We start from the raw sequence: 15,586 nt of genomic DNA, 5'->3' as shown, positions 1-15,586 counted from the left end.
GAGGTCTTTACAACCTCCAGACATTCTTTTGGTTCAGTGTAATAACTAATTGGAGAGTATATACCTCCACTGCTAACACTAACAAGGGGGTATTTTTTCTGCCCCCTTCTGATGCCTATGTCAGAAGCTTTCTCTATCTCCTTTATACTTTAATACAACTTTATTACACAAAAGCTCTAAGCAATCAAGCCTCGTCTCTGGCCCCAAATTGAATTCTTTTCCTCTGGAGGCCAAGAATCCCAGCGTCTTTTCGTGGTTTCAGCAACAACCTTTCACCAGGAAGCCCAGAACTCAATGTGGAAGAAAAATAAATCATTCTCGACTATCTAGTGTGTACTGCGTCCTTTCACTGGAGTCCAGAAATACAGAGTCTTTTCTCAGTGCCAGGCACTATTCAAATTAGTCCCTATGAATCATCTCATTTAATCCTAAGGATAGCAACATGAGATGGGGAAAGCCAGGCTGACTGAGGTGGGATCTTTGGCTCAAGATCCAAAGGTGCTGAATGAACTGAGAGAGCCCTGCTTCATGTCGTTTCTTCCCACCTAAAGGTCAGGGCAGCGGGTGAAAAAGACCAGGATCTGGTGGCTCTGGTTTCCCCTCCCAGTCTCTGGCCCCTCTTTCCCTTCACCCCCGAAGTAAGTTGCAGAAACTTCTACAGAGAAGCTTGCATCAGTGTTTTCTGTTATTTTGGTATCAAACAGGTGACCATGATCACCAGCTCTGGTCTCAGACAGGCAAGTCCATGGCTAACCTCTGGGCCTTGGACCGGGTCTTGGGGAGGATGGCCCAGTTCTGTTCCAGGTCAGGATGGGGCTGCTGGGACACAGGTGGTAGGCCTAAATGGTCAGTTCCTCTTCATGGTTTCCTTGATCCACTTCAAGTAGCTGCAGACTTTGGTATAGACACCGGGCTTGGTGGTCGTGTCGCAGGGGACATCACCCCAGGACACAATGCCCTGCAGGACACCCCCACAGACCAATGGTCCCCCAGAGTCACCCTGTGGGGAGAAGGGGAAGCTTGTGTGGGAACCCATTCCCATCTTCACCACCATTCAGAATCTCAAACAAAACCCAATCCAGCTCCACCCCCATGCAAACCCATCCCAGCTCAACTCAGGAGGACTCAATTTAATCCAAGCCAGTCGAACCCAACCTCAACCCAACATAGCTCAATACAACCCATGTCCAACTGCACCCTCCACCTTTCCCATTCAAAATCTAACCTAACCCACGTCCATCCTCACTTGCAACACAACCCAGCCCCAATCTTCCCGTCTTTTGCATCCCAAACAAAATTCATCTCCATCCCCCATTCAACCTCGATATATTTCCCATCTGAAAACAAGCCAAACTCATACCCATTCTCAAGGGCCAGCCCAAACCACATCGTCCACCCCAAACACAACCCAAACCCATCACCTCTCTAAGCCCATCTCCCACCTCACTTCCATCCTAAGGACCCTTCATTCTCCCTTCCTCAAACCTATCCTCAGCATCTTCCCTGGCCCACAGCAAGCAAAACCCGGCCCCCTGTTTCAATTCCCAAACCGGTTTCCCTCCCTTTCCCTTCTTCCTTCGGTGGCTCCCTGCCAGCTCTGACCTCACAGGAGTCGGTGCCTCCGCCCTCCACGCCCGCACACACCATGGTGTCCATCAGGCACCCCGCATAGTCCTTATTACAAGACGCGGTGGAGATAATGCTGATGTTGGCACAGTGCAACGTATCCGGGAGTCTCACTGTAGAGGACGGCAGAGTTGGAGCGAATCTGTAAAATTTCAGGTCCTTGTCCCCTCCGCCCGAGAGCCCTGGAGAATAAGGTCCTCGAGGGAGGCCTGACAACCCCTTCCATCCTTTTACGCACCTTGTGACTCGGGGCTCCCTGTGGCCCCAGGCTCCTTGTTAGCCACCAGGCCCCAGCCGGACACCACGCAGGCCTCGCCGGCCTGGGGGCAGCGCGCGGGCAGCGGGACCGGGCGCACTTCGGCGGTGACACGGACGGGCCGGGTTAGACGCAGTAACATCAAGTCGTGGCGGTGGTGCCGCGCTTCGTATCGCGGATGTGGGATGATGCGAGAAACAGCCCGCAGTTGCTCATGACCATCGCGCTTGCGCAGATTGTGCTCGCCCAAGCGCACTCTCAGGAAGCTGTGCGGGCGGGCGAGTGGTTACCAGCAAGCGGAGTGAGGAGAGGACAGAAATATCACAGAGCGGGTAACTCGGGGTCCCCTGCTCTTTTGGAAATCTGGAGATCCTGTTACCCTTTCCTCAAGGCCCTGGAGCCAATAGTTCCAGCCCCGGCCTCTCAGAGACCAAGGTGCCAAAGCCATCCATGCACACACCTGGAACTCAATCCCCCGGTTCCAGCTCTTTTCTTCTTTTTCTCCCTCAGAATCCACAATTCTCAGATTCCTAGACCCTCCCGCCATGCCCCCTCAGGACCCTAAGCTTTCATACCGGGTTTGGCAGTGGGCTGCAGACAGCACCCATTGCGGCGAGATGAGGGAAGCACCGCAGTTGAAGCGTCCATGCGCGAAGAGCGCCACCTGCCATGGCTGGGAGTGGGGCACACACTCCTCACCCCTCCGCACCTCGTCACTGTCGTCCTGGGCCACTGAGAAAGGAGAGAGAGGAGATCCCTGAGAAAAGAGGCCTTTCCCTTGCACCCTACACCTTCTTTGCACCCTGCCCTCACCACGCATTTTCCAGATGTTGCCTTCCCCCAACTTCTTAAGATGTCCCTGTTGTTGTTTTGGCCAGCGGCGTGCAGAACTTCCCCAACCAGGGATCAAACCCGTGGCCCCTGCAGTGGAAGCCCCGGGTCTTAACCACTGGACAGTTAAGGAAGTTCACTGAAGTTGATTTTTTGTTTGTTTGTTTTGTTTTTTCCCCTGCTATTGATTTTCTTTAGCCCAGCTTTCTCTCTAGCCTTTACAACAGCTACTTTAAATGAAAAAAGTTTATTTATTTTTTTTTTTGCCATGCCACGTGGCATGTGGGATCTTAGTTTCCCCAGCACGGCTTGAACCAGGGGCCCCTGCAGTGGAAGCACAGAGTCTTAACCACCGGACAGCCAGGGAAATCTCCACCTGCTGCTTGTTCCCTCCAGAATCGTCTCCCTGCCCTTAGCCCCCCACCCATTTGATACAGGACTGTAGGAGCAAGGACAGGGAAAGGACGAGAAGGCAGGAAGCCTTCTGTGAGAGGAAGTGGAGACAAGGATGATAGATTCAGGTCCAGACAGATGGTCACTCGGAACCAGCCATTCAAGGTCACCGATTGAGCTGTCACAGACATCAAAAAGATGTGACCTCTCAATATGTATGACACAAGTCTTGGCTCCAGACTCTGGACATCTCTGCCAAACGCAGTATCTTACAAGGACACAGATGTGGCCATACAAGGTCATGGGCAAACACAGGGGCACAGTCAGTCTTCCCAACGTAGGAACTGATATTACCAACACTTTCAGCTGAAATTCATGTGCACGTACGTGGGTCGCAGCTTTAAGAATCACAGCACAGAGCTTCATGTATGTATGTGGATAGGGACAGTTAGGGCACGAGCATGTGTATGTACGTGTGTGCACATGCACACATTCACAGACACATATTGGGACATAGAAGCTCAGATCAAGTCTCCTGTGTGGATCTGCATACACAAGGTCACAGGCTTGCACACTTGCCCATGGGGTCTGAACAACAAAGTGAAGTCCTTAATGAGGATACACAGGAAGAGACACCAATACACACTCAGGTCCCCAAAGACTCGTCATCAACATGAGTCCATAGTGTAGTGGTTAAATCTGAAGTCATAGAGTAAAAACTCCTGTATTCAAACGTATTATCTGTAAGACTTTGAACAAATTGTCTTCTCTGTACCTCTATTTCCTCATCTGTATAGTGGGGTTGTTTTAAGAATTAAGTGGGAGAGAGAGCGAGAGAGAGAGAGAGGGTGTGTATGATGCCTGGCACATTGTAACTGCTTAATAAATATTAGTTATCTTAAATAAAGGGCATATAGATTTACTTATGTAGGCACACATGTGGATGTTCAAGTTGTGGACACAAATTTAGCCAAAGGAAGCCAGACATATGTGCAGATTCACATAAAGAGGTCAAGGTCAAAACTGTGATTCCTTCCCAAGCCACTTTGTGGAGATTCAGAGTTATAGAACTGACCCAGAGGGCCAGAACTCAGATGTGAACCCACTAGATCAGACCCAGGGAGACATGGAACCCAGAAGTGGCATTCAAGGTCAAAGACACATTGCTGGAGACACGGGCAGCCAGGGCAGGTCACATTTATCCATCTCTAAATCAGCCTTCGAGTCAGTCCCTTGGTGTTCAAGGTCACTAATTGAGTTTCATGGTTGGGGACCAGGCTCACACGTGTGGTCAGAGTGCAGACACATAGGGTAATCCTTGCACACATACACACACACACACACTCCCCGCACCCACACTGCACTGCGCACAAGTACATGAACAGGAAAGGGTCAAGATCATGACGCCCTACACTGGGCAATGTCGATATGTCCCCTCAAGGTGACAGCTGCCTAGGCGCACAGACACGCACACCGGGGCGGGCTTCACACAGCCGTACATGCTACCTGGCTCCGGGGTCAGGAACTGGGCCAAGGGCCCTGGCCAGGCCGGGGGAGGGGGGAGAACGCGGATGTGGTGGACAAGGGGCTTAACACGGGAAGGGTGGGGTTGTCCTCGGAGAAGGTCGGAGGGTGCAGACTGCACAGCTGGGCGCCGAGGCTGCACCTGGCCAGTCGAAGCTGGAGGAGGGTGGAGGCCCCAGTCGGGTGCAGCGGGCAGGTGGGGGGATGGCGGGGGTGGGGTGCAGAGAGGAGGGAACATGGAGAGCGCCGCAGGGGAGGCTGGCAGCAGGGTTGGGGGGAGGTCTGAGGGGCCCCAGGAGTGAGGGTCATGTGGGGAGAGGTTAATTACAGTCCACCTTCTGCTTGTCCAGAGCAGAGGCATCAGGTTACACTTAATTTCTCCATGGGGGGTGGCTGAACCTGATCTGGAGTTCTCCTGTCACCTGGGGTCACCTTGACCTAGAGGCTACCCCTCTCTGAGTCACAGCCCCCTCCCCTGTCAAATGAGGGCAGTAGGGCCCACCCAAGGGGCTTCCCCGATGGCTCAGTGGTAAAGAATCCGTCTGCAATGCAGGAGATGCAGGAAGATGTGGGTTCAATCCCTGGGTCAGAAGATCCACTGGAGGAGGGCAGGGCAACCCCTTCCAGTATTCTTGCCTGGAGAATCCCATGGACAGAGGAGCCTGGTTGGCTGCGGTCCATGGGGTTGCAGAGTTGGACCCAACTCAGCATGCATGCATGCATAAGCTTTACCTACATCGTACTATTGAAACCTGTATTGTTACAGGTAGGTTGTCTTCTAGAGAAGGCACGCAAGGATCAGAAAGGCGAGGCAATTTCCTCAAAGTCACACAGCAAGAAAAGGGCAGCCCCAGGACTCGAAATCAGGTCTGGGTCCTCCAAGGGCCATGTTCATCATCACAGGGACTGCGGAGCAGCCCAGGGCCCTGACAGCACTTGGGGTAGGGCGGGGACCCCGGGGGGGGGTCGGCGGGTGGCTGAGGTGGGGGTGGGGGCAGGGATCCTCAGATGGTCTCCTTGGACCTGACCTGAGCCCACCTCACCTGCAGACGCCAGCAGGAAGGAGAAGGTGAGGAGAAGCCACATCATGACGGAGGGACCAGGGCTCTGCTGACGTCTGGGGAGGGGAGAGGGTGAGCTGGTGTGAGGCTGGCCCCTCCCGCCCCACCTGGACACCTCCAGGTACAAATTCATCCCACTGTTTCTTAAGACACCTCTTCTCACCATCCTTGTACTCCACCCCAACTTGCTTTTCCTCCTGGGTTCCCCATCTCACAGGAGTCTGCTGTTCCTCCAGGCACCAAGTCAGACTCCCCAGCGTCCCCATGGCCCGGCAGACCCCAACATCATTCACGGGCCCAAAGGCTCTGGCTCAAGATTCACCCTTTCCCCAAACCCTATACCAGCCTCTTATCTGGCCTCTGGGGTCCTCCTCTCTCAGCCTGTCTCTCTACTCAAGTCCCACACCCCCCACCAGCCTGTTCTCCCACATGGCCCCCACAGAATGCCCCTACGCTTGGAGTTGACCAGCTCCCTTTTCCACTCGCAGACCCCCAGCTCCCCCGGGATAAAGTCCCAGTCCCCACAGCCTCACTTGCAAGGGCCTGAGTGTCTTCTCCCCTTGCAGGCTCCCTGGCTGGGTCTCTCATGACCTGGCTCTAGAGGCAGTCAGTTCTTCCATTTTTCCCTTCTTGCAATGTCATGCCTCTGCACTTTGTTCATTCTGCTCCTCCTCCCAGGTATGCCCTTCCCTTCAAGGTCCACTTCTGACCTCCCCCGAATCAGTGGGGTCTGCCTCCCCTTCCAGACCCAGAACTCCCTAAGGGCAGTTCCAGCCTGATTGGACTCAGGAATCCCAGCATTGCACGGTGCTGGGCAAGATTGGGGCTTAAATTAAAGTTCGTCTTCCCTTCATCTTCTGAATTCATATTTGCCCTCTGAGGCTCAGCCCTCAGCTGAGCTGGGAGACCCTGATGTCTAACAGGCATCTCTTCTGGGTCCTAGAGTGCCTGCTCTGATTTCATCCCCAGCAATGCTCAGGTCAGCTCCTTTCTGCATCCCCAGCACTGCCCAGCCAGGGGTCTGGCACAGGGGAGGTCTTGGGGAGATTGTGCTGAGCTGACCTACTCTGGTGATAACTCCTGACCTTGGTTCCTGGCTCTGGTACAAATGCTTTTGAAGATGTCCTTCTGATTCAGTCCCTCCCCTCCCCCACCTCCCCAACTGCAGCTCCGTCTTACATCTCCAGGACATTTTCTTGGTTTAGGTCCAGCTTGGTCGTCTCGGTAAAGAACACATGGACCTCCCCAGGTGCCCTTGACATGAAAATACCTCCGGGCAGCCCGTATCTGCACCTTGGAACCCGGGCATCTCCTGTTTCCCCTAGACCAGCGCGGACCTGTGTCCCTCCTCACTCCAAGCCCTCTCCCCCATCTCAAGGATCTCACCCCCTCCAGATCCTCCAGCAGCATCTGGGTCAGCTTGGATGCCAGAAGAAAGGGAGCTGGCACCCCAACGCCTGAATTTATAAGCTCCCAGCTCCACCCGGGTCTTGGGGGAGGGGGGAGGGTGGGGTGGGAAATGGCTGAGAGTCAGTTTACAGGCGGGGACGCCTAGGTGGCTGGTGGGGCGCGGGACAAGGCCTAATGAGCATTTATGAGGCTGAAGTTTTTGTCTGAGTCTATGAGGAGGGATTTCCCTCCCAGGGGCAGTTTGTCTGGGGGGTGTGGGTGGAGGAGGCAGGCAGTAGGGCAAGAGCATAAAATTGGAGGAGATCAAAATACAGGGTCAGGAGTCTGGAGCATGTAACTGGAATTTGGGGTCTGGAGTGCAGAAACTGGATTCTAGAGCCAAGCTTCCTGTGCCTGGAGGAGGGTTCTGGATCTTGGACTCTGGAGCTGGACAGGGATCCCCTAGTTCTGGACCCCTGATTCTGGATTCTGAACTCTCTGCTCTGGATCGTGGATCTCTGATTCTGGATTCTGAACAGTGGATTCTGGATCTGGATATTCAATTGTGGATCTTGGATTCTGGACCTAGACACCCAGTTCTGGATGTTGGAGTCTGAACCCCCAATTCTGGATTCTGGATCTCCAATTCTGAATTCTGAGTTTGGGGCCTAGAATCAAGCAATCATGACCTGGAGTCAGGGGTGGATTTGGGAGTCTGACTTCAGGAGTTCGGGTCTGGAATCTGCATCCTGGACCCTGGCCTTTGAGTGCCATGTCTCAGGCTTAGATTCTAGATCTGGTGCCTCTGAATACTAGAGTTCAGATTAAGAGTCTGAAGTCTGATGTTTGGAATATAGGACTTGAGGCCCTTGGGCCTGAAATATGAATGATAAATTTTGGATTTTCAGTTTGGGGGCCTGGATTTCTAGAGTGTGGGTCTAGACTCTGAGGTTACATGAATTGACTCTGAAATGTGAGGTCTAGAGTTTCAAATATGTATTGTGTATTTAAAAACTGGACTGAGAGACAGGGGCCTGGCTTCCCATGAATCTGAGATTCGTAGAATCCTGACTCTAGAGCATGACTTCAGAGATTAGGAAGCTGGAGTCCTTATTCTGGATCCTGTGGTCTTTATTGCACATCCTGAGGCTTGAAATCTGGATTCTGGTTTTCTGGAGGATGGAGATCATCACTAAGATAACCCAAAGCTTTGGGAATTTAGATTTGTTTTTCCAGTGTCTCAGGACCGTAGAGGGCCTGGGAAATTGTCTAGAGACTACCATGGCTAGTTTAACTGTGCCTTAATGAGGAGGCACAGGGATAAGGAGGTGCTGACCTCAGATCAACCAGTGAAAGATGCGAACACAGTCCCTCCCTGTTTCGGGAAACCCATCACGTGTATAGGAAGGGGCTGCCTGACTGGGGCTGACTGTTAAGGATGTTAGTGCCAATGCCCAACCCTTGACTTCCCCACAGAAATATGGGAGAATGATGGCATCTAAGCCCCCCAGATGTCTTTCAGACATTCCAGAACCACAAACTCTTAGTTATTCCAGAATCCTAAGGTCTCAGTCATTCTAGAACCATAGACCTTCAAAATCTTTAGAATGTCAGACCTCCGGATTCTAGACTAGAAAGGCTTGTTGTCGTCGCTCAGTTGCTAAGTCGTGTCTGACTCTTTGTGACCCCATGGACTGCAGCACGCCAGGCTTCCCTGTCCTTCACCATCTCCTGGAGTTTGCTCAAACTCATGTGCATCGAGTCAGTGATGCCCTCCAACCATCTCATCCTCTGTCACCCCCTTCTCCTCCTGCCCTCAAACCCAAGATAGTAAAATAGTCTAGGACTGCACATCTCTAGGCATTCTAGAATGCTACCATATTCAGATGTTCTGGGATCCCGCCTGTAGTTTGACTTCCCAGGCTGGGATCTACTCTAGAACTACTTTGTCTCCTTTTCTTGCCACAAATTTGTGCTCAAAGCCTTTGGACTCACAGTGGGCCTCTGCTTTGGCAGTTGAGCCGCCGCTGTTTGTGGAGTCTTGGCCTCGCATGATCTCATTTATTGTTCTGACAGCCCCCTGAGGTGGGCATTATTACAGCTTCCTCCTTAATATTGGGGCTTCTCTGGTGGCTCAGACAGGAAAGAATTTGCCTGCAATGCAGGAGACCCAGGTTCGATCCCTGGGCTGGAAATCTCCCCTGGAGGAGGAAATGGCCACTCCAGTATTTTTGCCTGGAGAATTCCATGGACAGAGTAGCCTGACTGGCTACCATCCATGGGGTCGCAAAGAGTTGGACACGACCGAGTGACTCACAGACACATACCATACAGAGGAGACAGACCCAGAGAGGGGCATCACAGCGAAGGTCACCACGGAGGGTGAGATGAATCCTGCCTTCTGTCTCTGGGAACACCTGGTTTGTCTGCAACTCCACCCCTGGAGCCGCCTCCCTCTGCTGGAGCCGGGTGGTGGCAAGGGGTAATCATAGCAAGGGCATCCCAGGCGCCAGGCTAAGCGCTTTCCATCACCACCACACGTGTTCCTGCCCCTCCCACTAGCTCTCACAGGCACGTACTATGAGTATCTCCCTGACACAGATGGGACTCTGAGCTCACACCAGAGCGCAGCCCAGGCTCCTACCTGACCTGAGCTCACGCTCCTGGGGAGGGTGCCCCGCCTCACCCCGCCCCGGACGCGGTGATGTCAACGCCCCGCCCATGTCCCGCCCACTCGGCCGAGTTAGACTCGGGGAATCAGTGTCCCCCTGGGCATGTCCCCAGACGTTCTTCACCTCCACTGAGGCCCTCGTCCCGCCTTAGTCTTTTAACTGGGAACACTCCCTGGAGTCTTTCTTTCATCACCTTCATGGTTCAACTACCAACCAAAGAGTTCTCCTCCATCTGACCCTAAACTCCAGCCTCGGGCAGCCACGCTCCTGGGAGGCACCCCCAACCCACCCTGGGGAGGCCCCAGGTCTGTCTCACTCTGTGTCATAACTCATTTCTCTCTTTTCCCGAACTCTCCTCCTCCCTCCTTCCACGTTTCCTGTCTCAGGGAGAGCCCCCACTGTCCACCCAGTCATGTGGCCAGATTCCCGCGGGTACTGCCCGACTCCGTCCCTCCCCTCATTCCCTACAGTCCAGTGGTATCCACCCCTGCCCTTCCCCTCTGCCCTCTTGGTCTGGCGCAGGTGCCCCCCTCTACTCCTGGACCTTGCCCCAGCCTCCACCCTGGCCTCCGATCTTCTAGTCTATCCCATCCTGTCCATCAGCAGTTGGCCTCAGAGGGTCTCTCTAGATAGTAGAGCTGAACCCGCCCCCTCCTTGCTCACAGCACTTCCAGCGGCGACTCCCCATCACACCTGAACAGACGTCTCAGCCTAGTGTTGGAGCCCCTTTAGGATCTCCCCCCGACCGAGGGAACAGGGGGCTTCCCAGGTGGCACTAGTGGTAAAGAATCTGCTGCCAATCAATGCAGGAGATGCAAGAGATGTGGGTTGAATCTCTGGGTCAGGAAGATCCCCTGGAGTAGGAAATGGCAACTCACTCCAATATTCTTGCCTGGAAAATTCCATAGACAGAGGAGTTTAGACTGGCAGGCTACTGCCGGAGTCCAGCCTCGGCAGGATCCAGGGGGTACCCTCCGGATGAACGGCGTTGGTGAGAGAGAGAAGACACCTGAGACCAGCCTTGATAGGGCCAAGTCTGCGAGGGAGAGAGAGAGAGAGAGAGAGAATATGACCAGATGGGGGTGTTTGCAGGGTCTGGCAGAGTCTGGCAATCCTTTATTTTTTACCATAGCTTTTATACCCTAAATTAGTACATTTCTAAGGGGAAGATAGTTTAACATTACATCAGCTTGTCCTTCACGAAACCAGGGTGTTTTGTGCATACTTCTTTGTTTATGAGGGTCTTGTACATTATCTTCTGGCCTTGGGGCCTATTAACATTTTATGCAGGTCAGGTGAATGTAAACCTATTTTCTGTTTCTCTGGTGACCTTCTGCAGAAGTTGTCAGTTGAGTTTATCTAAGAAGTTTACTCCACACTGACTCTGCGACTTTGGTGAGGCAGCCTCTGCCTAGCACTGCTGGCTGACAGTTAACATCTCATTGTTACCACACTAGGGCTAAGCTTTTATTTTTCTAGATCTATAACTATATTAACAATGGTTTCTATAACACAACCTTAGCACATTAAGAGCAAAAACACAGCAAGCAAATGTTAACCAAATAGCTACTCTTAGAATAATTTTTCTTGTGTTTTCTAATCGGGCTTCCTCACCCCCCGAAGGGCTCTATGTCTATTAGGGCCTTTATATGATCAGGTTCTTTATGTTATTTTATGATTAGGGTATTATAAGCAATCATGCATATTAGTACCAAGGCATAAATGCATTTGCCAAACAAACTAAAATACCAGCAAAGGAGTTTAAATTAAAACACTCCTTTCACCCTGGATAATCTCATAAAATACCACCACCCAGGAAACTTATTGATTAAAGTTCTAAGTTGATTCTTATTTGGAAAGAGATCTGGGAAGGCCTTCTGCCTGTGTCACAGAAATTAGGGAGTAGTCTACTGAAGCAAGCATCAGAAAGACAGATATCCTCTTTAAGGTGAGCGCCGGGGTCAGCTTTTCAGAATCCCTGAAAACCTGATCCTGATCCGCCTTGCCTGTCAGGTTTTCTCCCTCATGACCTTGTCATGGGTGGGATCTCGTGAGCTGGCCTTTTTGAAACCCCTGAAAACCTGATCCGCCTTGCCCATCAGGTTTTCTTCCTCATGACCTTGTCATGGGTGGGATCTCGTGTGCCGGCTCCCGGCAGGCTACAGTCAAGGGGGTCACAAAGAGTCAGACACGATTGAGCACACATGCTGAGGCAACAAGCTTCATCTTGAACCCCCTCTACTAGGGAGACAGACACTGCATCCTGTCGCCCTCCCCAAGGGACACTGGACTCTTGATGCCCCAGGAAACTCTCCATGTGGTGTTGGGTCTCCTCTAATTTCATCTCTCCACAACCCCCTCCCCTTCATTATGGAGCCGGTCAAAAGTGGTATTTCAGGGTCCTGGCCCTGGAGTCAGACAGCCTGGGCTCAGACCCCTGCCCCATGGCTTACTATTTTGGAAATTCGGTCCGTGCTTTCAGTCTCTCATCCTTAAAAATCAGGTAATGTTATTTAATAATAATCAGATAAAATCACAGAGTTTCACAAGGAGTATCTAAGACAGCTACGCATAAGGACCTAAGAGCACACAGTAAACAATTAATCTCACACAGGAGATAGATGGTTGGGAGGGTAGCACCCCAGAAGTTCAAGGTCACCCAGGCTGCAGAAGTCGAAGAGTGGGACAAGAGAAAGGCAGGAAGTCCTTGGTTCTTTGGATGTGAAGCATTGCCTCTCTCTAGTTATCACTGCTCATCTGTGATGGGGGTCTTAGGGTGGGGGAGGGAGTGGAGAATAGATGGGATTGGACGAGATAATATGCATAGAGCAGGTGTGTAAGTCAGAATTAGGCTGGTGTGTGAAAGACAGGTTAACAGAGGACGTGATTCAGATGTTGACTCTGACTCCAGGCAGCCTAGAGTCAAATCTTATCTCCAACACATAATGCGGTGTGTCTTTAGGCAAGTCACCTGGGCTCTCTGTACCTCAGTCGCCCATCTGTGAGATGAGACTAATAATTGTTTCTGCCTGTTCCGAGTGTTTTGAGGCGTTAGTGTGTGAAATCTGTGCCTGGCACTTAATGAGTAATCCAGGCCATCATCTGTCCTGTTTTCCCAGAATCTTGGGGAGAGGTGATTGTGGGGTCTTTCTCAGAGCAGATTAGGACTTGAAGCAGCAAGGGCTCTCCCGTCTCTCAGTTTTGGCATCTTTTTCTGAACCCCCTTTTCCCAGTTTACAAGTGGGGAAACTGAGGCCCGAGGAGTGAAAACAGATGTGTCCGGCCCCAGCTTCCAAGTGTGACTGTGAGCAGGGGGGCACGCGCCATATACAGTTAGGTTTTCCCTGAGACTTTTTATACTTCTTGTGCGGCGCGGGGCGGAACCGGAAGGAACCGCTTTTTTCCTGTCCTGGGAGGGTTCCACCGCTAGGTGGCGCCAACGGGCGGCTCTGAGGGACGGGGCGGGCTGGGGGCGGGGACTCATGGGTCCGACGGAGCGGGGTGTGGGGGACCGACTCAGAATTCGGGAGCTCGGGTTATGGTATTTTGTCAATTCCTAGCTTAATGACATTGTGGCCAGACAATATACTCTGTATATTAATATTTTGAAATGTGTTGAGACTTGCTTCATAGCTCAGTATGTGGTCAATATTTGTAAATGATGTGCAGTCTTTTGTACACCCCCATTCATGGATAGACTTTTAAACCCACTTTTATCCATTAATTGTAAGTAATACAAATATTCCCAAAAAAGGAACAGACACTTAATGGTGTCCTACATTTCAAGTGCTTTAATACAACAAATTTATCTAGTCATGAACCTGTAAGCAAGGTAGTCAGAATCCCACAGCCCAGTCCCAGTGGAAGGCAGGTCTCCCCATCCTCTGCCGGGGTCCAGCCATGGCAGGATCCAGGGGGTACCCTCAGGATGAATGGCTTTGGCGAGAGAGTGAGAAGACACGTGAGACCAGCCTTGATAGGGCCAAGTTTGTGAGGGCGAGAGAGAGAGAGAGAGAGAGAGAGAGAGAGAGAGAGAAACTGAGTGACTAGACGGGGGGTGCAGCAGAGTCTGGCAATCCTTTATTTTTTACCATAGCTTTTATACCCTAAGTTAGTACATTTCTAAGGGGAAGATAGTTTAACATTACATCAGCTTGTCCTTCACGAAACCAGGGTGTTTTCTGCACACTTCTTTGTTTATGAGGGTCTTGTACATTATCTTCTGGCCTTGGGGCCTATTAACATTTTATGCAGGTCAGGTGAATGTAAACCTATTTTCTGTTTCTCTGGTGACCTTAACTGAAAGGTAGCAGTCTCATAGGGCAACAGTACAGAGTAGAAGTATAACCTTGTTAACACAAAAATTAATCCTTCTGCAGAAGTTGTCAGTTGCGTTTATCTAAGAAGTTTACCCCACACTGACGCTGCCACTTTGGTGAGGCAGCCCCTGCCTAGCACTCCTGGCTGACAATTAACATCCATCTCATTGGTACCACACTAGGGCTAAGCTTTTATTTTTCTAGATCTATAACTATATTAACAATGGTTTCTATAACACAACCTTAGCACATTAAGAGCAAAAACACAGCAAGCAAAACACAGCAAGCAAACATTAACCCAATAAGCACTTTTAGAATTATTTTTCTTATGTTTTCTTAATAGGGCTTCCTCACTCCCTGAAGGGCTCTATGTCTATTAGGGCCTTTATGTGATCAGGTTCTTTATGCTGTTTTATGATTAGGGTATTATAAGCAATCATGCATATTAGTACCAAGGCATAAATGCATTTGCCAAACAAACTAAAATACCAGCAAAGGAGTTTAAATTAAAACACTCCTTTCACTCTGGATAATCTCATAAAATACCACCCCCCAGGAAACTTACTGATTAAAGTTCTAAGTTGATTCTTATTTGGAAAGAGATCTGGGAAGGCCTTCTGCCTGTGTCACAGAAATTAGGGAGTAGTCTATTGAAGCAAGCATCAGAAAGACAGATACCCTCTTTAAGGTGAGCGCCGGGGGCAGCTTTTCGGAATCCCTGAAAACCTGATCCGCCTTGCCCATCAGGTTTTCTCCCTCATGACCTTGTCATGGGTGGGATCTCATGTGCCGGCTCCCGGCAATCCTCCAGATGGCATCTTGAAGGGGGTTGAGCAGCACAACATGGACAGGTCAAATCTGAGATAACTTCAAGCAGAGAAGCTCAGGGGACTCAAACAGGAGGGCCTGCTCCAGGGGCAGGCCCCATGGCATCACACGAATGGGGCAGGGGGCCAGAACTCTGCCTCCCTTCCCGGGCTTGAATGCAAGTATTTACTGGTGTTAAAAGAAAAAAAAAGACAAAACTGAAACCCCATTTTACAAAAAGGGGACTGAGAGACAACAGTGACAAATAAGCAACTGAAGCGCTGAAGGGGAAAACAAGGCTTCCGTTCTGTAGACACTTGACCTGGGTGGGACGTGGGGTGCAAGACGGTCTTGGAGGGGGCGAGGGGGCTGCCTTACTGAATGAGGCCTTGAGGTATAGTTTTGATAAATGCATGCACCCAGGTAACTCTCAATCCCATCAAATTATAAAACATTGCAGTCTACTGTATAGCGCAGGAAACTCTACTCAGTACTGTGTAATGATGTATATGGGAAAAGAATCTAAAAGATAGTGGATATGTGTATCCATACAGAGGGCAACAGGGGATGAGATGGCTGGATGGCATCACCGATTCAATGGATACGAACTTGGGCAAACTCCAGGAGATAGTGAAGGACAGGGAAGCCTCGGGTGCTGCGGCCCATAGAGGTCACAAAGAGTCAGACTTAGCAACTGAACAACAACGA

At 51.1% G+C, this 15,586-nt stretch overlaps 1 protein-coding gene across 1 annotated transcript; it reads right to left on the bottom strand.

Moving 5' to 3' along the window:
- Window positions 1-704: 704 nt before the first annotated feature.
- On the bottom strand, window positions 705-5,716 carry KLK15 (kallikrein related peptidase 15). Its single transcript, XM_070451899.1, has 5 exons — window positions 5,669-5,716; window positions 2,458-2,606; window positions 1,865-2,148; window positions 1,603-1,739; window positions 705-1,000 (listed from the first exon to the last, which is right to left on the bottom strand). Exons 1-5 carry the CDS (start codon window positions 5,714-5,716, stop codon window positions 848-850), a joined length of 771 nt encoding a protein of 256 aa, XP_070308000.1. The 3' UTR covers window positions 705-847.
- Between the last annotated feature and the right edge of the window lie 9,870 nt (window positions 5,717-15,586).

This window comes from Odocoileus virginianus, chromosome 20, assembly GCF_023699985.2.
Source record: "Odocoileus virginianus isolate 20LAN1187 ecotype Illinois chromosome 20, Ovbor_1.2, whole genome shotgun sequence".
In the NCBI taxonomy this organism is placed as follows: Eukaryota; Metazoa; Chordata; class Mammalia; order Artiodactyla; family Cervidae; genus Odocoileus; species Odocoileus virginianus.
The sequence above is the reverse complement of the archived record's forward strand: the minus strand, read 5'-3'. Positions and strand labels throughout refer to the sequence as shown.

Coding starts and splice junctions, on each gene's coding strand:
- KLK15 (XM_070451899.1), bottom strand. CDS start 5,716: ATGTGGCTTCTCCTCACCTTCTCCTTCCTGCTGGCGTCTGCAGGTGAG. Junction 2,607..5,668: donor TGCTGGCGTCTGCAGGTGAG/GTGGGCTCAGGT, acceptor TCAGTGGCCCAG/GACGACAGTGACGAGGTGCG. Junction 2,149..2,457: donor GCAGCCCACTGCCAAACCCG/GTATGAAAGCTT, acceptor CCGCCCGCACAG/CTTCCTGAGAGTGCGCTTGG.